Raw genomic sequence first — 25,771 nt, 5'->3', positions numbered from 1 at the left:
TGTGGTTTCACAACTGGTGAAACCTGCTGTCTGGTGCTCACTCCTCAAAGGAGAAGTGACGCCAGAATTTCGACTTGGATGAATACACACAGTGTATGCTCAAGCAAAGTATTCCTTTATGCCTCCCAAGTGATCTGGAGGGGGCTGCTGGAGACTGCGGAGTTACCTCCCGGTAACACTCCTTTGACGCAGATACTCACCCAGGACACTCTGGCGACTCCAGAGCCGGCTAGATTTTCATCACAAGCGCATGATGGTCTGGAGGGATTTCCTCTGCATTGGCTTCGCTGGCTTCGCTGGGCGCCTCGCTGTGAGTGCCCGCATCCCTTCCCCCACCACTGGAGACAAACCTGGCGGTGCTCTGCGCACGCTCCGGAGCCACAGCCGCACGGCGCCTCCTAGCAACCCGACGCCTAGGGAGAGGAATGGCCTCGATGGACCAAGCAGTTGTCACCGAAGCCTCCAGCGCAGCATTAGAAGACCTCGGGCGCGGAGAACCGATAGTGTTTGTCAAGCCCCCGGTACGGTGGTACTCCTCTGGCCGCCCCGCCACCGTACCCCTCTCTGGACCCCTGTCCTTTTCCCAGTCTCTCTACTCCAGGCTCTTGCGCCCCTAGGCGCTCCCTCTCCCTGTGGTTCTCTTCCTGCCTTCACGCCTACACTGCAGTCCTTTCTTCCTGTCATTATTTGATCTTTACTTCGTATTTCCTTTTCCCTTACTGCCTCTCTTATTTTCCCCTTTATCCTTTGTTTTCCACATTTCCCTCATTGCCCATTACTAATTGCTCTGGGAAAATGCATCAGTAGAGTGATTAGATTTCTTCCCCTTTTCAGAGACTCCATTCCCTGCCCCGCCCGTCCCTGTGGTGGTGCTGGGGATTGAGAGAATGGAAAAATTTCCTTCCTTAGTCCATCACTTTTCCCCCTGTCTCTTACTTTAGTACCTACAAAAATGTTTGAAATTGCCTTTGTTTAGTTTTTAAATAAATTTGAGTGAGGGGAGTTTTATATTTTCCCTTTGACGTGAATTTAAAACAGTAGATGGGTGGAATTTAGATTACCTGCCTGGGGCCAAACAAAACATCAGCTTCTGTTAGCTTCCTTTGGATTTATCATGCTTACCTCTCTAATCTTTCTACTTCATTTCTCTGCTTTTGGGTGGAGATGGGAGACCTGCCTTGATCTTCCTGAGAAAGTTTTCCTTCTGTAACTATTAAATGTGCTACAGGAGATTCAACACACATATTTAACAAAGGAATGTTTAAAAAGAAGTTCAGACTTCATATTGTGTATGAAACTGTTTTTTGTTTGTTTTACTTTTGTTTGTTTTTAGAGAAATGCACATATTTCATAGTAAAACTAAAGCCCTGTGATATTCATAAATAGAGTGGATTTCAGTTATAAGACAAAAAGAATTATGTCAGGTTCTTTTTACTGATTACATTATTTTTTAAAAAAAAAATATTTTAATGTGGTGCTGAGAATCGAACCCAGTGCCTCACACATGCCAGGTGAGCGCCGCTACCACTTGAGCCACATCTCCAGCCCCTGATTAAATTATTTTTAATGCATTCTTGCTTGAGATAACCCATATTTCATAGTAATAACAAATATATTATAAAATGAAATGAGCTGGATGTGGTGGCACATGCCTATAATCCCAAGTACTCAGAGGCTAAGGCAGAAGGATCAGGAGTTTAAGACCTGCCTGGGCAACTTAGCAAGACCCCCTATCAAAATAAAAAAAAAAATTTAAAAAGTGCTGGGGATATAGTAGAGAGCCCCAAAATTCAATCCCCAGTACTGGGGGGTAGGGAGTACAACTCAATATTTTAACTATTTTTACCTACTAGAAATAATACAAAAGAGTAAAACTAAACAATTGTGGGCAGTGAGGCTAAAACAAATGTGGAGTAATAATCAATAAGGGCACTTAACTATGGAAGACACTTTTTTGAAAATTGAGGATACCAAAATAACCTGCTTCCTAGTTTGGCAGAGGAAGTGTTAAAACTGAAAGCTATCTAGGTGCAGTGGCACACACCTGTAATCCCAGCTTTTCAGGAGGCTGAGGCAGGAGGATCAAGTTCAAAGCCAGCCTCAGTAACAGCAAAGTGCTAAGCAACTCAGTGAGACCTGTCTCTAAATAAAACACAAAATAGGGCTGGGGATGTGGCTCAGTGGTTGAGTGCCCCGAGTTTAATCCCCAGTACCCACCCTCTGAAAATGAAAGCTATCATTTATTGAACACTGGTTGTAGGTGCAAGTCTTTATGTGTACTATACCATATTCTCATGCTATCTCAGTAGTATCTCAGTTTTATACTCAAGTGAGAAAGTGAGAAAGCAGTGCACACGAGGATTGAGTAACTTGCCCAGTGTACTTAGCTGTTACATGAGGGAGCCGCAGTTCAAGCCCCACCCTATTCCTCAAAAGAACATCAAATTTTGTTACATCTAATATCCTTCCAGCACCTCAGTGAGTTGAGAATATTTATTACTCTAATTTTATCAAAAGGAATTTAGATATTTAAAAGCATTTAAAATCGTAAAAGAGCAATTTAAGGAAATGTCATGGGCAAAATTTATCATTCTCTAGCTTTTATTTTAATGACAGTTTGATGCAGGTATTAATTTCTTCAAGTAATGTTTTATAAATTTAATTTCAGGGGAATTACCTCTCAAATGAATAAGCATATTTTGTATTTGTTAATAGAAACCAAGCCAGAAGAGTTCCTCTTTTCAAAGAGAAAGCTGGTGGAGAATAGCATTAACAGTGTGTATATTTTTGGTCTTTCCTCTTCAAATTATTTTTGTTCCCATTAAAATTTTAATCATTCTTACCCTTTAAATCAGTAACACTTAATTGTAAAAAAAAAAAAAAAACAGTGATCATGTAGGTCTACATGGGTCTCATTTCATGCTTATAATTTTAATATTAGCATACAAATGAGAAATTCACTTTAAATTTTGAATGTAATGGAAACTTATGAAGTAAAACAACTCTAGGAATCCATGTGCTTTACAAAATATCTAAATAAAGTGAACTTTTGATCTTATGATCTTGGTGACACTGGACAAGAAAGAAAAAGCATCTATTCCAGAAAGGTGACTTGGCTTCAGATTTTCTCATAGATGGTACAGAACCTATGATAACACTTAACATGACCAGTGTATACAAAATGTTTAAGAACAAGATGGTAATATATGAAAGAAAAATGACCAGAAGATCACTTGTAATGAAGGTCATTTGTAATGAAGCTCCGTGGGTCAAAGCCTTCTTGGAATTGATCTAATTTTAATGGCTCAGCTCATTGGAAAAAGTGGCTGCAGAACAGCAGTTCCAATCTGGCCATTGAGCCACACTGTGGTTGTGATTTGAAGGTACCAAACCTCTTTTGGAACTAAGTAGACCATATGCTCTGCCAGTTCATCCTCAGGCTCATGTTATTATGTGGTAGCTTCCCACCTGAGGCTAGTTGAAACATAGTATATACCAAGCAAAAGTAGGATAGCTTTTAGTTGACCAAGAAGCTCTGTTGAGTAATCTCATTAGAGGCCTGAAATATATACTCAAAATTCAATTGGCAAATATAAGTATATGCCTGAAGTTACCTTTTTAAAAAATTAAATTTTAACTATTACCCATTTGTGTTAATTCAGGATTTGTTTCGGAAATAAATAATCACGATTCTCTTGAAATAGTGTTCTGTCAAGGGTGTTATATGTACCGGCACAGTGGCCCACGCCTGTAATCCCAATGGCTTGGGAGACTGAGACAGGAGGATTGTGAGTTCAAAGGCAGCCTCAGCAATGGCAAGGCACTAAGCAACTCAGTGAGACCCTGTCTCTAAATAAAATACAAAATAGGCCTGAGGATGTGGCTCAGTGGTTGAGTGCCCCTGAGTTCAATCCCAATAACAAAAAAAGAAAAAAAAAAGAGTATTATATGTGATAGAATTTCATTAAATTTAAAAATAAAGTAGAATGCTACTTAGGAATGACTCTTCTAGGAATGGTGCTTTGGGGAAAGTTAAAGGTTTACAGTGATCTTAAAACTGCTGTCAATTTTCCACAGAATACTCCTATACCTGGCACTTATCACTTGAAAACTTTTATTGAAGAATCCCTATTAAATCCAGTGGCAGCAACCTACAATTTTAAAAATGAAGGAAGGAAAAAGCCACCTCTTGTGCAAAGAAACAATCCAGTCTTAAATGATCTTCCACTGTACATGCCTCCTGACTTCCTGGACCTGTTAAAGAAGCAATCGGCCAGTTACTCCTTCAAAGACAAGCCCCGGCCCAGCCCCAGCACACTAGTTTACAAAGATAAGGTAAAGTTCTACTAGCAGATTGGGTTTTGTGGGAAAGCTTCTAAAAGCTTCAGAGGAAGAGATTCTGTATTATGTACCCCACTCCACACACAAGGGAAAAATGGCAAACCTCTAGGTTGTCTCACTTCTTATAGTGAGACAGCCAGAACTGCCTGGCTTGCAAATGAATCCAGAAAGATTTTTTCCTCATGAGGTATTCTAAACCTAAGGATAGAACTTTGGGGGGAAATTTTCCCCTCTGGGGTCACTCTTATCAGGGTTCCCCTCTGAGATCTTATCTATGTTTGAGCCATGTTCTGGCTTCTTCAAGCAGTTGATATGGTGAACCCTCTTCGTTTAAAGAGAAAACCCTGGATCTGGGTGAGTATTCCTATTAGAACATGCATAGAACTGTCTACTGCAAGAAGATTTTAAAATATTTTCTTGGCTGAGGTGTAGCTCAGTGGTAGAACATACATGAGGTCCTGGGTTCAATCCCGGCACCAATAAATAAATAAATAAATAGATAGATAGATAGATAAATAAATAAATAAATGTTTTTCATGCACGAATGAGCCTGTGGTTACAGAAAGGTCAGATTTTACTCAGCTCCACCCGTTCATTCATAGTATTGATAATATAAGCACTGCTTTACTTACAGCCTTGTAATATGACCTTGGGGGGAACAAGTTCCTGAATTAGAAATATTTAAGTAACAATATAAGACAAAATATATCAAGTGCTGAGATGAATAGTGCTGCAAGAAATGCCAAGGGAAAGCTCAAGGTAGGCTGGACTGAAAGGCTGGAAAGCTCCCTGGATTAAGTAGGATTTAGTTGGACCTTGACCCTTCCATGCATATTCTCTTGGTTGCTTCTTCATCTTCTGAAGTAGCTTGAACAGATATCATCTCCTCTACTTGCAACAAAGCTGTGCAAATAGAGACTTTTAGTAACTTGTTCTAAGACACATAATTTGATAAATAAGAGGTAAGGACCACTCACTGAGGACTTTTTAACCCAGATTCAGTCTTCTTTCCAATCTACCACCTGTCCCACACCTTGAATGAGGGGCAAGGTTTTGACAGGTGGAATCCCAAGGAGGCCCCTGCAGTGGGGAGCCTCACCTTGTTGAAGGCATCCAAGTGGCAGCAGCAGGCCCTGTTCCAGGGACACAGCTGTGACTTGGACTCTGGGCACTTGTCTCAGTTCTCTGTGCCCTAATGTCCATTGACTGGAAAGGAGACACTAATAGTATCAATCTTCACTTTATTAGAATATTATTATCATAACCTAAGAAGTCGTCCACGGCAGCAAAATGTCTGACTTAAAAACAAGGAAGTGTGATTGCCAAGTGGACTAGAATTTTCAGCAGGATGAGCACATGTGTCCAACATGTAGACCCTTCTTACCGCTGTATGAATTATGCCATAAAACAGAACAGAATGATAAATGTTCATTGGGTAAATCTTATTCTATTTGCTCCAGTGGATAAACATAAACACTAAGTTATCTTTGGACTTTTATGACTTGTTATCAGGTAACCAAGCCACATGTGACCATGCTGTGAGTACTCCAAACACAAAGGCATCCTATTGTTCTCTCTCCTGCCATTTCTCTCCTTTCTGTTCCATCTTTTCTTGCTCCTATGGGTCTCTAAGCATTGGCTCAAAGGCCCACCGTGGAAAGGAGAAAACAGAGAAGTTTGTTATTAGGTAAAACTTATAAGACCAAATGAATTCAGCTTACCTAGAAGGATGAACAAACTTTCTGAAAACACTTCTTCTGGTTTTTTTTCTCTTGTCTTTCTTCTCTACCTCTCACAAAAGATTAAGCTCCAAGAACTAGAAATATTCGATGTTTCTCCTAATTTTCTATTTCAAAGGTATTTGAGAATATATTCACAAAGGGAGTGATATTTATATATAACTTTGTATACCCACCTATAAAAGTAAAAAGTCTGGTGTTTTAATAGCAGAATTCAGAATAATTTGGATTTCGGGTAGATATTGTAGACATTAGTGTTGTTACCAAGATAGGACAACATTCTCACATTCTATCCTTTTTAATAGAAATATTCACTTTATACCTCATCAAGGCTACATTTTATTCCTAAGAAAGTTTTTCCTGGCTCAGTGGTGCATGCCTGTAATTCCAGTTCTCTGAGAGACTGAGGCAGGAAGATCACAAGTTCAGCCTGGGTCACTTAGCAAGACTTTGTTTTGTAAAAAGGGCTGGTAGAGTGCTTGCCTAGCATGCTCCAGGCCCTGAGTTCTTTCCTGCTTGCCCCATACACATGAAAAGAAAGGTGTGGGGGTTTTTTTTCACTATTTTTGTACCTTTGATCTGAAGTATGTAACTCAACTAGACAATCTCTATCAAGTCTTTTTTTTTTTAATATTTATTTTTTAGGTGTAGTTGGACACAATATCTTTATTTATTTTTATGTGGTGCTGAGGATTGAACCCAGTGCCTCACAAGTGTGACACGGGTGCTCTACCACTGAGCTACAGCCCCAGACCCTCAAGGAGTCTTATTAAGTGTGAGTATGTGAGCGCACGTACGTGTGTGTGTGTGTGTATGTGTGTGAGTATGTTTGTGTGTGCATGCATATGCTCATCTATATCTGGCCCTTTCCAAAGAGGATTTAGGTGGTCTCACAATATTTACAATAGCTTCTTTTTTTTATGTTAGAGAAATAATATGTTTTCATTGTAGAGAATATACACAGTATGTGGCTTCCTTTTTCTTGATGTCACAATTATCCACTGGCCTCAGAGTTACCTAATCCCTTTGCTTTTTGATGATTTTAGCTCCCTTACCTCATGGCCACACCTTTCCCTACTCCTGTCATGATTTCAATACACAAGTGGATGACCTTCCAACAACCTGGTTTCTTGACCTCTCCTCCACCTCTGCCGCTTACTTCTTATATATATATATATATATATATATATATATATATATATTTTTTTTTTTTTTTTTCCTTTTTGGGTACTGGGGATTGAATTCAGGGACACTCAACCACTGAGCCACATCTCCAGCCTGATTTTGTATTTTATTTAGAGACAGGGTCTCACTGAGTTGCTTAGCGCCTTGCTATCGCTGAGGCTGGCTTTGAATTAGCGGTCCTCCTGCCTCAGCCTCCCACACCACTGGGATTACAGGCTTGCACTACCGTGCCCAGCTACTTCTTAGATTTAAAAAAAATTTTTTTAATTAGTTGTTGATGGACCTTTATTTATTTATATGTGGTGCCTTTATTTATTTATATGTGAGAATCGAATCCAGTGCCTCCTACATGCTAAGCAAGCACTCTACCACTGAGCCACAATCCAAGCCCCTTAGATTTTTTGTAAGAGCTGTAATTTCACTCCTCCATAATCTCAGTTACATGAAGGCAGTTCTCTGGTGCTAACCTAGTATACTAACCCCAACAATTTCTTCATTCCCCTACGTATAGCCCATTGATTTTCCTATCTTTTCACTTCCCCGCAAACCCTGATGTTCTCTCTTCCTGACAAAGCTTGAATTTCCTAATTAATCATCATAGTTGCTTCCCATGATATTTAATTGACAATGCACTGTAGTTCCCTTGGCCCTGACTATTCCTCTCTCCCTCATTTGGCAAAGCCGCACCCTGGTTAAATTTCATTGCACACATTACACCTGAATTTCTGTGGCTAAATGCCTAGTTTCATCTTAAACCCTTCACCTCCATTGGGTACTGAAAGGACTTTCTTAGTTTGTTAACTTTCCCACTTTCCTGGGTGGCCTGTGTCTTTTCAAACCTCTAACATCTCCTTGATCTTGACTTTTTGGCCTTTGCTGTCTTTGCTATTTCTCCCCTAAAACTGTTGACCTGGGAGTGCCCTCAGGCTTTCAGACCTCTTCTCCATCTGCATTGTCCCCTGGGGTGCTGATCTTGTCCAATCTTAAGGCTATGAACACCATCTATTTTGGTGATTACCAAATACTTATCTCCTGTCTAGACTTCTCCTTTGAAGTCCTTCTGCCTTTTCAACATCTCTACTTGCAAGTCTAATCCAGGGTTTTTCAGCCTCAGCACTATTGATATTTTGATAGGATAAATCTTCATGTGGGGGAGCTGTTCTGTGTTTTGTAGGATATGTAACAGTATTCCTGGCCTCTACTCACTAGATACCAGTCTCCCTTCCCAATTGTAATACCCCAAAATATTACGAGACATTGCCAAATGTCCACCTATGTGAAAATGCTCCTAGGTGACAACACTGAGTTAAGGCAGTATCGTGGTGGATGTGATCTCAAAGTGGTTTTTCTCAGGGTCGACAGGTCTATGGTGAATGGGATTCAACTATTGGTGTATAAAAATGCTACTTTTTTTTTTTTTTTGGTATGTTGATTTTGTATCCTGCATCTTGATTGAACTTATTTTCCAATTCTAACAATTATTTAGTAGAGTCTTTAAATTTTTTCCATATATAAGTCAAGTCATGTTGTCTGCATGTGAGTATCTCTGACTGGATGTCACTTATTGTTCTTGAAATTTTATTTTTCAAGACATTCCCCAAGGCCTGGAACTTGTATTTTCCTCCTGCTTTAGCCTCCTGAGTCACTGGGATTTCAGGTGTGTGCCACCACACCCAGCAAGCTAATGATAAAATTAACAACAATATGATTGCTATAATGAGGCATGCTGCTTTTTTGAGAAATCCTATGTGTCTGTTTCTCAGACCTTAAAACATCTGAGCAGTGAGTCACTGATGTTTCCACATAGATGAAGAAAGCCCATGAGACTTCTCCGAGAAAAGAGACAATGAAATTTCTACCAGTAGCACCTGGAAATGCTGCACCTGCTGGCTCTTTGGCTCTGTTCACCTTATAATGATTCTGATAGTGGCTTCTCAAGTCTGAGTTCCCTAAACAGGGTCACAATGATTTCTGGTTTCTAGTCCTGTGTGTAAGTAGCTTAGAAGTTGCAGTCCCATCCTAACAGCAAGTTTAAAACCAAACAAACTGAAAAATCTACTCCTGTTAGATGAGTAAGAGAAGTGAGATCACAGGGCTGTCACCCCCAGAGCTGGAGAGAAGACAGGTCACAGAGAATCACAACTTGCCAGAGCAGAAGTCCACAGATTGCAACCTCCTCAGGTTCTGTGGCCAGGGCAGAAACCCCTGAACTATAACTGATGAACTGCTGGAGGCTTGGTGTGGGCAAGCCTGAGAGTTAAAAGCACTAGGAGGACCCATCAGGCCATAGGCTTTCCCATGCTTAACGTCAGGAGCTCAACCAGGTTCTCACAGTACATGTAAAATTAAAAAAATATATATATTCACATTCCTGCCTGGGTGATGGGAAAAGAAACTGTTTGAAACCCATCAAAAGACTGTTCTCAACAAGGTGTGCCTTAGGAGAAACTATCAACCAGAGCCTGGATTGCTAGGGTTTTCTCAGAGACTGACCAATGGGGAAGGGAAATGCCCAGCTCCAGCCAGCTCTGGTCAGCCTATCCCACCTAAGAGGACAGTCACTGAGAAGAGCTTGCAAAAGCCATCCAGAAAGAGGCACAGGTTCACTAAAAGACTGGACCTAACCCCCATCCCACCTCTGACCACCGCATTGCTAACTGTCTATTTACAGCAGCTCTGTTCACCGAGTACGTCTTGCCTAGCTATCAAGAAAAAAAATGACATGGCACACTGAGAGGAAAAAACAGTTTGAAGAGACAGCAAGCATCACAATCAGGCATGGCAAGGCTGTTGGAATCATCAGAGTAGTGATTTGAAGCAACTATACTGACTATGCTAGGGACTCTAGCAATAAAGTAGACAACAGGGAACAACAGATGGGAAGGAGCTGGGGGTGTAGCTTGCTCAGTGGTGGAGTGCCTGCCCAGCAGGGACAAGGCCCTGGGTTCCATCTCCAGTACTGCCAAAAAATAATAATAATAATAATAGAAGAAGCAAAAAGAGAAGATGGGCAATGTAGGCAGAGAGATGGAAATCCTAAGAAAGAATCAAAAAGAAATGCTAGAGATCAACAACACTGCAACAAAAATGAAGGATGTATTTGAGAGTCTTAAAGTACACTAGACATGACTGAGGAGAGAATCTCTGAGCCTGAGATAGTTCAGTCTCAGCCTCCACAACAGAAAAATAAAGAGAACGAAGACTGAAATAAACATAATATTCAATAACTGTGGGACAACTGCACAGTGTGTGTGTGTGTGTGTATATATATATATATATATATATATATATATATATATATATATATATAATATTTATATAAATACAAAAGCAGGGGAGAAAGGAAGAGAAATATTTGAAAAAATATTGACTGAGAATTTCCCAAATTAAATGTCAGATGCCGAACCACAGATCTGGGAAGCTCAGTGAACACCAAGCAGGATAAAGGCCAGAACAAAACACAGCCATAATTAAATATATCACTTTCAGACCCCAGAAAATTAGAGACAAAAAAAAAAATTCTGAGTGGGTGAAGAGACACCTGTAGAGGGACCGAGATAAGCATTGCCTCCAACTTCTCTTCCAAAATCTCACAAACAGAAAGAGCCTGAAATGAAGTATTTAAAATATTGAAAGGAAAATCACACCAGCTTAGAAATTTGTACCCTGTGAAACTCTTTCAAAAGTGAAGCAGAAGCCAGGTGTGGTGTTGTACACCTGTAATCCCAGCGGCTGGGGAGGCTGAGGCAGGAGGATCGCTAGTTCAAAGCCAGCCTCAGCAAATTGTGCTAAGCAACTCAGTGAGACCCTGTTTCTAAAGAAAATACAAAATAGGACTAGGGATGTGGCTCAGTGGTTGAGTGCCCCTGAGTTCAATCCCCAGTACCCTGCCCTCCCAAAAAAAGTGAAGCAGAAATAGAGACTTTCTTGAACAAACAAAAGTTGAAGAAATTTGTTACCAGTAGATCAGCTTTGCAAGAAATCTTCAAAGAACTTCATTAAAGAAAAAGAAGTTAATACAGGTCAGAAATGAAGAGCCTTTGAAGAAGGAATAAGTGAAGGTAAAAAATCAAACTTTCATTTTTTTTTTTAAATTTTATTTTGAAGTGCTGGGATTGGACCCAGAGGCACCCTAACACTGAGCTATACCCCAAAGCCCTTTTAATTTTTTCTTTTGAGACAGAGTCTAAGTTGCCCAAGCTGGTCTTAGACTTGTGATTCTCCTGCATAAGGCCTTGGGTTTGATCCTCAGTACCTGTCCCCACCCTCACCACCAAACCCCACCCCCCCCCAAAAAAAAAAGAAAGGAGGAAAAGAAAAAGAGAAAGAAAGCAGGACAAGCTATATTGATTTAAGAGAGCAAGGAAACATATCAGAGATAGAGGGCATTATATAAATAAAGGGTTCAATACTCCAAGAAGATATAAAAATATGTTAGGCAATATGTGTGTGCCTAGCAACAGACCATTAAAACATGTGAGGCAAAGCAGATGGGATTACAAAGATAAACAGATGAATCCTTATTATAGTTGGAGACTTACACAACCCTTTATCAAAAGCACAGAAAATCAGCAAGGATATAGTTACTCAATAACACCATCAATCAACTGCTATAATTGATGTCTATAGACTACTTCATCTAGGAACAGCAGAAAAAGAATCTTCTCAGGCTCACATGGAATATTCACTATAAGATAGACCATATTGGGGCTGGGTTGTGGCTCAGTGGTAGAGCACTTGCCTAGCATGCATGAGGCACTGGGTTCAATCCCCAGCACCACATAAAAAACCTAAATAAACAAAATAAAGGTACTGTGTCCATCTACAACTAAAAATAATAATAATTAAAAAAAGATAGACCATATTCTGGACCATTAAACACACCTTAAGAAATTTAAGAAAAGTCATAAAAAGTGGGCTCTCATGCCACAGTGTCATTAAATTAAAAATCAATAATAGAAAGATAATTGAAAATCCCCAAATATGCAGATACTAAGCAACATGCTCCTAAATAACATGTGGATCAATTACATGATACTTTGAACTAAATAAAAATGAGAACACATTTCAACAAAATATGTGGGATATTGTGAAGTCAGAGCATAGAAGGGAAACTGGTAATGTTGAATGCTTATATTAGAAAAGAAGATTGACAATCAAGCACCTAAGTTTCCTCCTTAAGAAAATAGAAAAAGAAGAATTAAGTAAATCCAAAGTAAGCAGAAGAAATAAAAATTAGAGCATAAGTCAATGAAATTAAAAATGGCAGTAGAGAAAATCAATTAAATAAATGTTTTCTTGAATAGATTGATAAAATTGACCTAGATTAACTAAGGAAAAAACAGGAGGATACAAATGACTAATATTAGAACAGAGGGGATATCACTAAATCTCATACAGACTGAAAGGATGATAAAAGAATGTTGTGAACAATACTATGACCACAAATTTAATAACCTAAATGAAATGGACCAACGAAGTCCTTGAAAGACACAGTTCTGTTCTTGTATGAGTTTCTGCCAAAACTCATACAAGAAGAAATAGACATTCTGAATAGGTCTATAGCTATTAAATAAATTGAAATAATAACAACCTTCCCAAACAGAAAATGTCAGTCCCACATGGGTTTATAGATGAATTCTACCAATCATTTAAGGAAGATATCATATTAATTCTTTATAATCCCTTCCAGAAGATAGAAATAGAGCACGACCTGTCTAACTCATTCTATGAGGCTTGCATCACCCTTATACCAAAAACAGATTAAAACATCACGAGAAAAGAAAATTACAAACCACTCCCATGTCTTTCATGAACATAGTTACAAAAATCCTCAACAAAATACAAAAGTAACTACATATCACAACCAGGTGGAATTTATTCCAAGTATGAAAAGCTGGTTCAATATTCAAAAATAAAGAAATCTAATCTATCTGATCAATTACTAAAGAAGAAAAGTCATGCAAGCATATCAGTAGATGTGGAAAAAGCATTTGTCAAAATCAACAACACCCATTCATGATAAAAAAAAAATTCTTAGTAAACTAGGAATATAAGGGAACTTCCTCAACCTCATAAAGAATATCTATTTTTAAAAAACCCTACAGCTAATATCATAGGTAACAATAAGGGTAGGAAACTAGAGGGTTTCCTACTGAGATGAGGGACAAGGCAAGGATGTCCCTCTAATGCAATATGTCAAGAAAAGGAAGGAATAAAAATATAAAATAAAATAAAAATATTGTCCCTATTCATAAATGACATGATTGACTATGTAAATAATCCAAAATAATACCCCCCCCCAAAAAAAAACTCCTACAAAGGTCAATTATTCACCTATATACCAGCAATGAACAAGTGGAATTTGAAGTTTAAAACAGAATACCATTAAAAAAATAAATCCCTCAGGAGCCAGGAGTGGTGGTAATTTTCTATAATACCAGCTATTTAGGAAGCTGAGGCAGGAGGATCACTAATTCAAGTTCATCCAGCGGAACTAGCAAGACCCTGTCTCAAAATATTCTGGAGATATAGCTCAGCGGTAGAGTGTTTACCTAGCATGCACCAAGCCCTGGGGTCCCTGCATTCAATCCCCAGTATGTCGGGGACGGGGGCAAGTGGAATAAGTACTGTCAGCCTTTTTTCACCTTATTCCTCTTTTGTGACATTGATGCTGTTGGTGCAACATATCTGAATATATAGTCACACTAATATTATCCTGCCACATTTTATGATCTTCAACAATTAAAAGATCTTCAAGTGTCTAATCAGTATGAATTGAAACATAAATTAGCTAAAATCAGATATTTTGGGGGGCACAGATTCAATGAGCTTCACATTATACATTATAAAATGAAGAACTGAGAAGCATACGTGTGAATTAGAAAATCATGTGTGTGTGTGTGTGTGCACGTGTGTGTTCCATTAGACCCATGAACAATGGAACCACTCAAAGTGTGTAACGAATTGAGAAATTTAAGTCAGTCTCTTAAATCAATCCTTTTAGTTCTGTTCAACTGCAAAGGGTAGACAAGGCCAAGTAGAGCAGGACAAATAAGGACCCTACAGGTGACCAATATTCTTTTCCAGACTGAGTCTTTCCATAAGCATCTTGCTTTTTTTTTTGGTACTGGGGATTGAACTCAAGAGTACTCAACCACTGAGCCATATCCGCAGCCCTATTTTATATTTTATTTAGAGACATGGATCTCATTGAGTTGCTTAGCACCTTGCCATTGTTGAGACTGGCTTTGAACTTGTGATCCTCCTGCCTCAGCCTTCCAAGTTGCTGGGATTACAGGTGTGCAGCATCACGCCCTGCAAGCACCTTGCTTTTTTTGTTCTTTTAAATTAATTTATTTATTTGTTCTAATTTGTTATACATGGCAGCCAAATGCATTATAATTCATGGTACACAAATGGAGCACAATTTTTCATTTCTCTGGTTGTATACAAAGTAGCATCACACCATTCGTGTCTTCATACTTGTACCTAGGGTAATGATGTCCGTCTGTCCGTCTCATTCCACCATCTTTCCTACCCATTCCCCCTCCCCTTTGCCCTATCCAAAGTTCCTCCATTCCTCCCACGCTCCCCCCACCCAACCTCCATTATGGATCAGCATCCACTTATCAGAGAAAACATTCAGCTTTTGGTTTTGGGGGATTGACTTACTTCACTTAGCATGATATTCTTCAAATACATCCATTTACCTGCAAATGCCATGATTTATTCTCTTTTAATGCTGAGTAATATTCCATTGTGTATATATACCACAGAGAAAAAAATAGCCTCTTCAACAAATGGTGCTAGGAAAACTAGAAATCCATATGTAGCAAAATGAAATTAAACCCCTATCTCTCACCATGCATACAACTCAACTCAAAGTGGGTCAAAGACCTAGGAATTAGACTAGAGACCCTGAGCCTAATAGAAGAAAAAGTAGGCCTAAATATTCATTACATTGGATTAGGCCCCTTCTTCCTTAACAAGACTCCTAAAGCACAAGAAATAAAATCAAGAATCAATAATAGGATCGTTTCAAACTGAAAAGCTTCTTCTCAGCAAAAGAAACAATCAGTGAGGTGAATAGAGAGCCTACAGAATGGGAGCAAATTTTTACCACATGCACATTAGATAGAGCACTAATCTCCAGGATATATAAAGAAATCAAAAAACTTAACACTAAAAAAAAAAAACCCAATTAATAAATGGGCCAAGGAACTGAACAGATACTTCTCAGAAGAAGATACACAATCAATCAACAAATATATGAAAAAATGTTCAACATCTCTAGCAATTAGAGAAATGCAAATCAAAACTACACTAAGATTTCATCTCACTCCAGTCAGAATGACAGTTATTAAGAATGCAAGCAACAATAAGTGTTGGCGAGGATGTGGGGGAAAAGGCACACTCTTAAATTGCTGCAAATTGGTGCAGCCAATCTGGAAAGCAGTATGGAGATTCTTTAGAAAACTTGGAATGGAACCACCATTTCACCCAGCTATCCCATTCCTCATTTTATACCCAAGGGACTTAAAAACAGCACACTACAGTGATGCAGCCACATCAATGTTTATAGCAGCTCAATTCACAATAGCTAAACTGTGGAACCAACCTAGATGCCCTTCAATAGATGAATGGAGCACCTTGCTTTTTAAGGGTCCTTCCCTTTCAATTCTCTCTTCTTTCTCCATGTGTGTGTGTGTGTGTGTGTGTGTGTGTGTGTGTAGGGGGGGAGAGAGAGAGAGAGAACATACGCATGCAAGCACAGTTTAAGGTAAATAGAAAACATGCATGAACCATATCCAAAATCAAGAAATAGGACATTGTTGGCCCCCAAGAAAGCCTTTTGCTTAAAATTTGTTTCTCTGCTTCTGTAGTATGATGCAATCCCTTTGTTTCCTCTGTATTTATTATGTCAAGTGGGCAATTAGTAAAGCACAGGTGCGTCGGGACAGCATGTGTATTTCATCATAAATTCATATATACTGTTATCACTGTATCACAAAAAGCTGCCTCTGCAATCAAAATTGTGTGCTATCATGGGAAAGACAGCTGCAGGGTGAAATATAATAGCTGAACTTCCAGGTGACAGCTAGGCCAGGATGAGGATGCTTCATTTTCAACAAAGGCAGCATCATTTCTCAAAATTCTATATAAAAAATACCAGGAGGTGGAGGGAGATGGTTCTCCTCAGCCTCCCGAGGAGTTTCTGATCCAGCTCCTGCCTGGCAGCTCCTTCGACAGAGTCCTGAGCTCCTGCCCTTGTTCCCTCCTGTTCCTCATTCTCCTTCCTCTCTGCCTTCCTCCCTTCACATATCCTCTTCTCCCTCATGAACTCCCTTGCTCCTCATCCTCTGGGCATCCACAGATAAAGGGACAATGGAGCCACCTAGATAGTCTGCAGCTATTTTGACATAGGGCAGAAAGACAGTTTCACATGGAAGGCTCTTCTTGAAATCCCTCCTGGTTCGGCTTGAGCCAGGGAACCCCCTCAAATCTCCTCTTCTTTGCTGTCTTTAGATCACCCCGTTGGGTTTACTCTCCGCCCCCATCCCTGCCCTGGTTGTCAATCTATTTCAGCATTGACTACAGTGTTAGAATCATTCCTGAAGGTGCCTCTCACCCCTGCTGTCAGGGGCCATGTCTCTCTCTCACCACTGTATTTCCCACCACCAGCCCAGTAATAAATGGTCCAAGTGATTTTTTGACTCTAGCAATTCAAAATGTGATTAATGAGGCAGCATTTTCCCATGCAACATCTCAGGCAGATTGTCTATAAAATTCACCATGGAAAATGAATACATAATGAATGCTTGGGAGCTCAACCTTTGGAGAGGTATACCTTTCCTACTATTAAAGCAGAGAATAAATGATGAAATGTTGAGTGGTCATAAAATAAAGGATTATTGAATAAGAGATAATCAAGTGAGTTTACAACCTCTATTAATCTATTATTGTGTCCTTGTTCCTTCCATGTAGTCACTCCATCTTTACCCAGGGCAATACGAGATTCTTCCTACACCAGTTCCCAAGTACGCTTCCAGGTAATCAATGAAGTTGCTTTTAATCATTTCATTCATGCCTATTTACATACATATTTACATACCGATACTTATGATTTAAACTTCATTTATGCACCTCATATTCAGATTAGCATTTTTAAATATTAAATGATACATAGGGAATAAGTTAACAAAGACCTTCACTTTAGAAATAAATTTAGGGTTGGGGATGTGGCTCAAGCGGTAGCGCGCTCGCCTGGCATGCGTGAGGCCCGGGTTCGATCCTCAGCACCACATACAAACAAAGATGTTGTGTCCACCAAAAACTAAAAAATAAATATTAAAAAAATTTCTCTCTCTCTCTCTCTCTCTTAAAAAAAAAAAAAAAGAAAGAAATTTAGAAGCTGGTGAGTTGGAGCACACCTGTAATTCCCAGCAACTTGGGAGGCTGAAGCAGGAGAATCACAAGTTTGAGGCCAACCACAGCAACTTAGTGAGACCCTGTCTCAAAACAAAAACAACAACAACAAAAAGATTGAGCATGTGGCTTAGTGGTTGAGCACCCTAGGTCTAATACCCAGTACCAAAAAAAGAAAATAGATTTAGAAAACCATTTTTTTCTCCTTTTTTTTTAAATACAGGAGCTTTGTATTTCGTTCTACGGTTCAAAGATTCCCAACAATCTACTTTACTCCTGTAAGTATAATGCAGACAATTAATACATGATGAATTTGATGTTTAAATATACAGTGATTCCTTTTAATATATTAACATTTTGCTCATTGTCATAAGACATGAATGATTAATACAATTACTTTAAGTTATACTTTAAGTACATCTGAAAATACACTGGGAATTTCAATGTAAATAACCCATTCATGGCAAATTACAGAAGAAAATGTCCAGTCCCTTAACTTTCTGAAGTTCAAGATATATACTGTACAACATGGTGCCTCAGTAGCCATCAGACTGAAAAAACAAACAAACAAAAAAGGATCAAACATGATTTCTTAATTTTGTTTATCTATTTTTGTGGTGGTGGGATTGAACCCAGGGCCTTGCACATGCTAGGTAAGTGTTCTACCACTGAGCTATATATCCCCAGACCCTTAAAATATTTTTGCTATCATCACCAACACAATACCAGTTCATGGTTAAATGTCAGTTGGTACCATAGATATCACACATGGCAGTCCTCCGCTCTGCCTCCTACCACCCATTCCATCTTTTGAGGGCAGCCACCTTCAACTCTTAGCCATTACTCCTGGTATTTTCATCCATATTTTCAAATGACAATGTTATACAACTACTACTTTATTCTCTTGAATTTGAGGCTTTATTTCTTAATTTTCTGCATGGAATATAAGCCAACTACTCTCAAATCTTTCCCACAGATATCACAATTTTTATATCTGATACATTTTAATTTTACTTCCTGTGGACCCACATAGTATATTAAATTGAATTTCTTGAACTTTTTATTTTCTTGGAATTCATGGCTTTATTTACTTGGTCTAGAGATGTAGCTCAATGGTATAGTACTTGCCTAACATGCAAGAGGCCCTAGATTCAATTCCAAGAACTGTGTACACACACACAAACACACACACACACACACACACACACACACTTTACTTTGGTTTGCTTAGTTTGTTAAAGACCCAAGTTCTCAAGAGAACTATAAATTCTCAGGAATGATGATATGCATCAGATAATTTATCAGTTGCTCTTCTTTTTTTCTCCTTTGGAGATATCCCTCCTGGAATATTCTGTCATCATCCTGCAATCTGAGCTGGTTGCTTTTAAAATGTACTGGGGATTGTACCAAGGGGTAATTACCAACTGAAATACATCCCCAATCCTTTATATTTTGTATTTTTAACATTCGGTCTCACTGAATTGCTAAGGCTGGCCTTGAACTTGTGATGCTTCCTTCTCAGTCTCCCTAGCTGCTCCACTATGCCCTTACAGGTCTGCTCCACTATGCCCCATGGAACCGAATACATTCTAGTTTGATGCACGGCGCCCTTGGGACATGCCTTCACTATTCTCTTGGAAAGTTCTTGGTATAGGCCACCATTTTGGTAGGACATGTTCTCCAGTGGTTCCTCCTTCAGACTTGGTTTTGGCTCCTTCTTTAATGCAGGGGTTCCTTGGGGGGAAAATAAAAGCAGGAACCTAGGTCAGAAGCATAGAGCAGACCCTCCAGGGATCTACACAAAAGGAGGTTTTGGGGACATGTGACAAGGCAACTAGCTTCAACTCCCCCAGGGTCTGCAGGATCATTATGAGGATCAGCAATGTCTTTATAAAGAAGCAGCCCAGCCTCATCTCTGACGTAGAATAGGAGCTCAGCCCATGGTGGCTGCTAATGTTGTTTTTATATTAAAATTTCTGTGGAAGCTCAGAGGATGAGGGCAGCCTTGGTCAAGAAGGCCCCCCAGAGATCAGCTCCTCTGCTTTCTTTAGGTCTTGACTCAAATCATCTTCACCAGGAGGTCTTCCCTAGTCACCTATTCAGGATTCCCACCACCCCTTCCTAGGTTTCTTGTTTCCCCAAAGCATTCTTCACTGTCTGACACACTGCCTTTTAAAATTAACCTATCCTGTTTGTATGTGTCTTCTGGACAAGGATAGCAAGCTTCACAAAGGCAGGGATTTCTATCAGCTCTTGTCCCGTATTCCTAGCTCCCAGAAAGTGACTGCCTCTGTGTTTTGTTGACTTAAGTAATTAAAAAATCATCAGAGTTGTTCAGTTCATCATTGTATTAACAATAGAGAGGAAGAATATCTAGTCTCTTTTCTTTGAAAATATGAAATAACCTTTCTGTTTTAAAATATTTCCAAGCTGGGTGAGGTGGCGCATGCCTGTAATCCCAGCAGCTCGGGAAGCTGAGGCAGGAGGATGGCAAGTTCAAAGCCAGTCTCAGCAACTTAGTGAGGCTCTAAACAACTCAGCAAGACCCTGTCTCTAATAATATATAAAAAAGGGGATAGGGATGTGGCTCAGTGATTAAGTGTCCCTGGTCCTCCCCCCAAAAAACATTTCCAAATGCATGTACATGAGTTATGATAAAAATGAGATTTTTTAGATAAGGAATTAATCAATAGGATATCAAAAAATGAACAGGATATAAGCAATCTGAAAGTGAAAAATAAAACATTATTTTAGGGTAGTTTGATGGACTATAGTTAAATTACAAACTTGGGATCCAAAAAGACCAGAAAGTAAACATTTGACAAAGAAATTGAGGTAACTGAACAGAGCTCAGAAACAAACCCTAGAATACTCAAGATTTTTATGCTTGGTTGATATGACAAGTCAGTAGAAAAAGGGGAAAATGTTTTATGCTAAAAAACTGATTAAGCTCAGTGGTAAAGCTCTTGCCTAGCACATGTGAGGCATTAGGTTTGATCATCAGCACCACATTAAAAAAATAAATAAATAAAATAAAGATATGGTGTCCATCTACAACTAAAAAAATATTTTGAAAAACTGATTAAGTAGAAAAAAATAAGTTATACTCTTCATACCATATATTAAGATAAGCTTCATACTGATTAAAGAATCAGATACTTTTGAAAATCATAAACCAGGAGAAAATATGTGAATATATATCTAAGGGTAAGTCAGACTTTCTGAGATAGTAGCAATGAAAGAAATTTCAAAGGAAAGGAAATATCACATTTGACTTCAGAACATTTAAAATTTCTTCTATATCAGGAAACAAACTGTAAGCAAAGTAAATCGGCGGATGCAAATTAGGAAATGTATTTTCACTTGGCAGATAGCAGGTGGAGTGACTCAGTGGTACAGCGTAGGCCCAAGCATCACGCAAAAAAAACAAAACAGGAAAGAAAAAAAAAAAGGTAGATAAAGGGTGAATGGCTTTATCTATAAAACTCTCTTAACAATCTATAGGGAAAACATCAATGGCCAGGAGTAGAGAATTCATATTAAGAAATTCAGATATCCAATAAAGGTGGGGAAAAAAACCTTTTGATTTCAATATTTCCGTGTGAAAAACTAAAAAGCTTAGTGGAAACTATATGCAGGTGGTGTGGTAGGCTAGGTAATGGCCCCCAAATATGTACCCATGGCCTAATTCCTAGATCCTATAAGTGTTACCTCAGATGGCAAAGATTTTGCAGATGTCATTCAGTTAAAGATTCTGAGATGGGGAGATTATCCTGGATTATCTGGGTGGGGTCTAAATGCAATCACAAGGGTCTTTTTAAGAGAGATGGGGAGATGTCACACACGCGCGTGCACAGCAGGCAGTACAAATATAGAATCGGAGATTGCCATGGTGTAGCTACAAGCCAAGAAATGTTGGCAGCCACAGAAGCTGGAAGAGGCATGAGATAGAATCTTCCAGAGTCTCCTGAGTGAGCCTGGTCCTGCTGATGTCTCAGCTTTAGCCCAGTGAAACCGACTTCAGACATCATCCTCCAGAACTATGACAGGTTTTGAGACTGTGGTTTTAAGCCATCAAATGGATAGTCATTAGTTACAACAGCCATAAGAAATAAATACAGGTGGGGATTATCGGCAGGTGAGTTTCAGGGGAACGGATGGGATGACCATCTGGCTTTTCCTTTGGTGGTCCATGGACGTCTGTACCTGAAGGTCTCTAGGACACTTCAGTTGCTTCAGAAGGACTCGTGGGTCTCCCCTGGGGTGTAAGCCAGTCACCAGTGATCTGGGTGCTGAGTGGGGGAAGGAGCCTGGGAGCTCACCATTCATGTGCAGAAGTTCGCTGTGTTGCAAGGCCCCTGTACTCACAGTGTGTCTCCGAGTCCAGCTCTCTGGTGAAGTCTTCTGAACTTTTCCTGGATTCTGTGGAACACCAGCCTGCTGATGAAAAAACTGAGGAATCTGAGGCACTGGGCACCTGTAGGTGGTAGGGGGCTGGCAGCAGGAGGTCTGCAGACCAGTTTCACTGCACGTCCTAACCCCACCTTGGCTCCAGCTGCTAGGCTACTTCCCTTCCCACCTCCCTATGGGAGACAGAGGTTTGGTTTCTGGGGAGACTGCACCAGAGATCTGGATTTTGGAGATCCAGGTACTGGAAAACACAATTAAGAATAATTTTATTTATTTATCTACTTTGAGCTGGGCATGGTGGCACAGGCCTGTAGTCCCAGCTACCCAAAAAGTTAGGACAGAGAATTGCTTGAGTCCAAGAATTCAAAACCAGCCTGGGCAGAATCATGAGACCCCTGTCTCAAAAGCAAAACAAAACAAAAAAACAATAATAATTTTCTTTTAGTTCGGGTTGGTGTTCTGTAAGACGAGCATTCTGGCATGTAAAATAGCACAAGGTGGTAGATTCTGAAGCGTTTTGCTAGTGTTCTTGTGCTTTTATGGAGAAGATTTGGCGGGTTTCTTACTCTATCATTTTCTCTGTTATCACCCCATCCATTCCATTTTATATATAAAAGTGATTCACTGATTTGGAATATCCTGACCTTCAAGAAAGAGAAAAAAAATACTTTCATGGAAAATGTTTCAACACAAAGAACGAGCCCCGGGCTGTTCTTTGTGACTGTCCTACTCAGGCACAGGGAAACCAGAGCAGACTTGTGGTTTTGGTTTAGATCCATAAACTTGTAAACTGCAGAGAGCAAGCCCTCTTGATCCCAGCAGTGGGAGATGGTGGACTGCTGTGTTAGCATGGTGAAGCTTACTAGAAGAAGGTCTTCAACCCTCTGGCCATAACATTCATTAATGCTCGTTATACTGTGCCAAGCAGCTTTTATCTGAAAAACTTATTTGGTTGATTTTATCATTCAGTTTAATTGTTCTAGAAATTAACATCACAGTCATGGAACTGTTAGGGACTCTTAGAACAAGAAGGAAGTACATAAATCTGTTATTCTCTTGGGGTCAACTTTGATAATGATTTTGACTACCATTTATTAAGTGTCCTCTGGTGCCAGGCATAATATAATGCTCAGTGAGTGACACAGACCGTCTCGTTTAATTGCCTGAGATCACATGGTTATTAAGAGGCAGAGTTAGGACTTATGCCCAGTCTATAGTGACCTTGAAACCTGGGCTCCATGCAGTCCTGCCTAGGGAGAGGGCATCAAAAACCACTTGCTTAATGTCTGTAGGTGGTAAGAAGTTGATGTGGTGCCAAAGTAACTGCTCGAGGCTGCCCATTTGTCCCTTACGACCACAGCAAGGCTGGGGGCTTGGAGGGAAGGTAAGGTGAGACATACCGCTCCAAACCAGGGATTTAATTAAAGCTGTATACAGAATGATAGGGTCTGGAGGCCCCACCCCATTCTCCTCATGTGGAATGCTGGCCATCTAGTATTTGCCCCTTGGGCAAAAGATTGGTAGAGTTGGCACAGTGGCACATGCTTCTAGTCCCAGTTACTTGGAAGGCTGAATCAGAAGGATTGTTTGAGCCCAGGTGTTTAAGGCCAACGTGGGCGACATAGTGAGACTCATCCCCCCAAAATGTATATGTTTGGAGCTGGGGATATAGCTCTGTGGTAGAGTGCTTACCTAGCATGTGAGATACCCTGGGCTCAATCTCTAGTGAAGCGCGCGCGCGCGCACACACACACACAGAGGAGTGGAGTTTATCCTTTGGAAGATCTCAGTGATTCAGAGAAAAGAGTACCACATCCTGACACTTAGAATACCCCAAGGGAAACAAACAAACAAACAAACTGGATTTCCATTCAGTTGCCTGATCTCAACATATACAGCTATAAAAACTTTTAACATGAACTAGAATTGGAGATAGACAGAATGGACACCTAGTTGAAAATAGAATTCAGTGAGAAGAAGGGGAAGTTATAGAAGGGGAAGTTGTTGGGGTTGTTTTAATACAGTTAGAATCCACAGAGAAATGAGAAAGGAAAAATGATTTTCAATTTAGGATTCTATGTTCAGCCAAACCATCATTAATTGTAAAAACAAAACAGAAACATTTTCAAAATAGAATACATAAAAATTACCTGCTAATTTTTTTTTTAAGATGCTCCAAGTTATTTTTTTAAAATACAGCAAAAACAAGGGAACAAATCCAGAAATAGGAAGGTATGGGATCCAGGAGAGAGTGGATCCATCTGAGCGAATAATGGAGAGCTGTCCCAGTTGGAGCATTGGATAGCAGATTGAGACAAAACCAAATCCGTATTGAGAAAGAAAGTAGAGAATTCCAGAAGGAATGATTCTAAGGAAAAGGGGCTCAAGAACCGCTGGTATCATGGGAAGAAACTGAGAAAATAAGTAGAGCAAAATGTGCAAGTAATAGGCACTAACTCCAGGCAAGACAGAAGGCTATCCACGAAAAACATTATATATACATCATGGCTCGGCAAGAAGTGATATTTATTTAGTAAACAATTGATTAGTGTCTTAAAGTTCTATTTTGAGTAAATGAGGCGAGAGGAGTGGTAGGTAGAGCAAGAGAGCCATATTCTCATTTATTCCAGGAAGCACTCAATAAATGATTTCTAAAATATAAATTAGGAAATAGCGGTAGGAACATAGTAATAAGATAACCGTCAGAAGAACACCTAAGAGCTGAAAAGAGTTGTTTGGGATTCTCTAAAGAGACACATGCAAAAAGGTGTTTCGAAGAGTGCTGGTTGCATGAATGAAGCTGTCAAGTGTTATTTCAGTGAAATGTTGTGTTCACTGTTCTGTACAGCATGCTACACGCTCTTAGGGAAAAAGTGTCGTCTTGGGGAATGAAATTGGGGAGGGTTGGGACCAGATTTCTAGTTTTTTCTTTCTTTCTTTTGGAATTGTGGGTTGAACCCAGGGGTGCTTCACCACTGAGCCACATCCCCGACCCTTTTTTTTGTATTTTATTAGAGACAGGGTCTCACTGAGTTGCTTAGGGCCTCACTACATTGCTGAGGCTCACTTTGAACTTGTGATCCTCTTACCTCAGCCTCCCAAGCCACTGGGATTGTAGACATACCCCTCTACGCCTGGTTTGTTGAATGATCATTTTAAAATGAGGGAGAGCCTGATATGATGGTGCATGCCTGTAATCCCAGCTCCTTAGGACGCTGAGGCAAGAGGATCACAAATTCAAGGCCAGCCTAGGTGATTTGGTGAGACTCTGTCTCAAAATAACAAAAATAGAAAGGGCTGGGGATGTAACTTAGTGGTAGACTGTCCCTGGGTTCAATCCCTAGTACTGAATGGAAAAAAAAAAATGGAGGAAGAAAACTGACTGAAAGAGTCCAGTCTGTCAGTGATGGTGGATGCCAGTGTTAAGCAGGGTAGATATTTGAATAGGGTGTGGTTTTTATATGTGGTTGTTCATTGAAGAACTCTTTCATGTTATGACAACTTTTGTTTATATGTACAACTTTGTTATGCAAGAACATTGTTACTGAATACTTAGATGAAAAGCCTAATGCTGTTGTACAGAGACTCAATGCCCAGTCTTTTCTAAATTTATAAATCATTTTTTACGGATTGTCACAAACAGGATTTACTAGATAGAGCTTATGTAT

General features: G+C 39.7%; 1 protein-coding gene and 1 non-coding gene across 2 annotated transcripts in view; both read left to right on the top strand.

Annotated features, from left to right (window-relative positions):
* The first annotated feature begins 434 nt into the window (after positions 1-434).
* Stpg4 (sperm-tail PG-rich repeat containing 4) overlaps positions 435-25,771 on the top strand; it is a 42,174-nt gene continuing 16,837 nt past the window's right edge. Inside the window, 5 exon segments of the mRNA XM_027934267.2 lie at positions 435-521; positions 2,716-2,775; positions 4,078-4,335; positions 17,253-17,317; positions 17,917-17,971. Of these exon segments, the coding sequence (XP_027790068.2) occupies positions 435-521; positions 2,716-2,775; positions 4,078-4,335; positions 17,253-17,317; positions 17,917-17,971 (525 nt within the window).
* On the top strand, positions 11,977-12,048 carry Trnaa-agc (transfer RNA alanine (anticodon AGC)). Its single transcript has one exon. It is a non-coding gene; the product is annotated as a tRNA-Ala (tRNA).

This window comes from Marmota flaviventris, chromosome 14 (genome assembly GCF_047511675.1).
Source record: "Marmota flaviventris isolate mMarFla1 chromosome 14, mMarFla1.hap1, whole genome shotgun sequence".
Classification (NCBI taxonomy): domain Eukaryota; kingdom Metazoa; phylum Chordata; class Mammalia; order Rodentia; family Sciuridae; genus Marmota; species Marmota flaviventris.
Note: the sequence above shows the minus strand (reverse complement) of the source record. Positions and strands in the feature narration are given on the sequence as shown.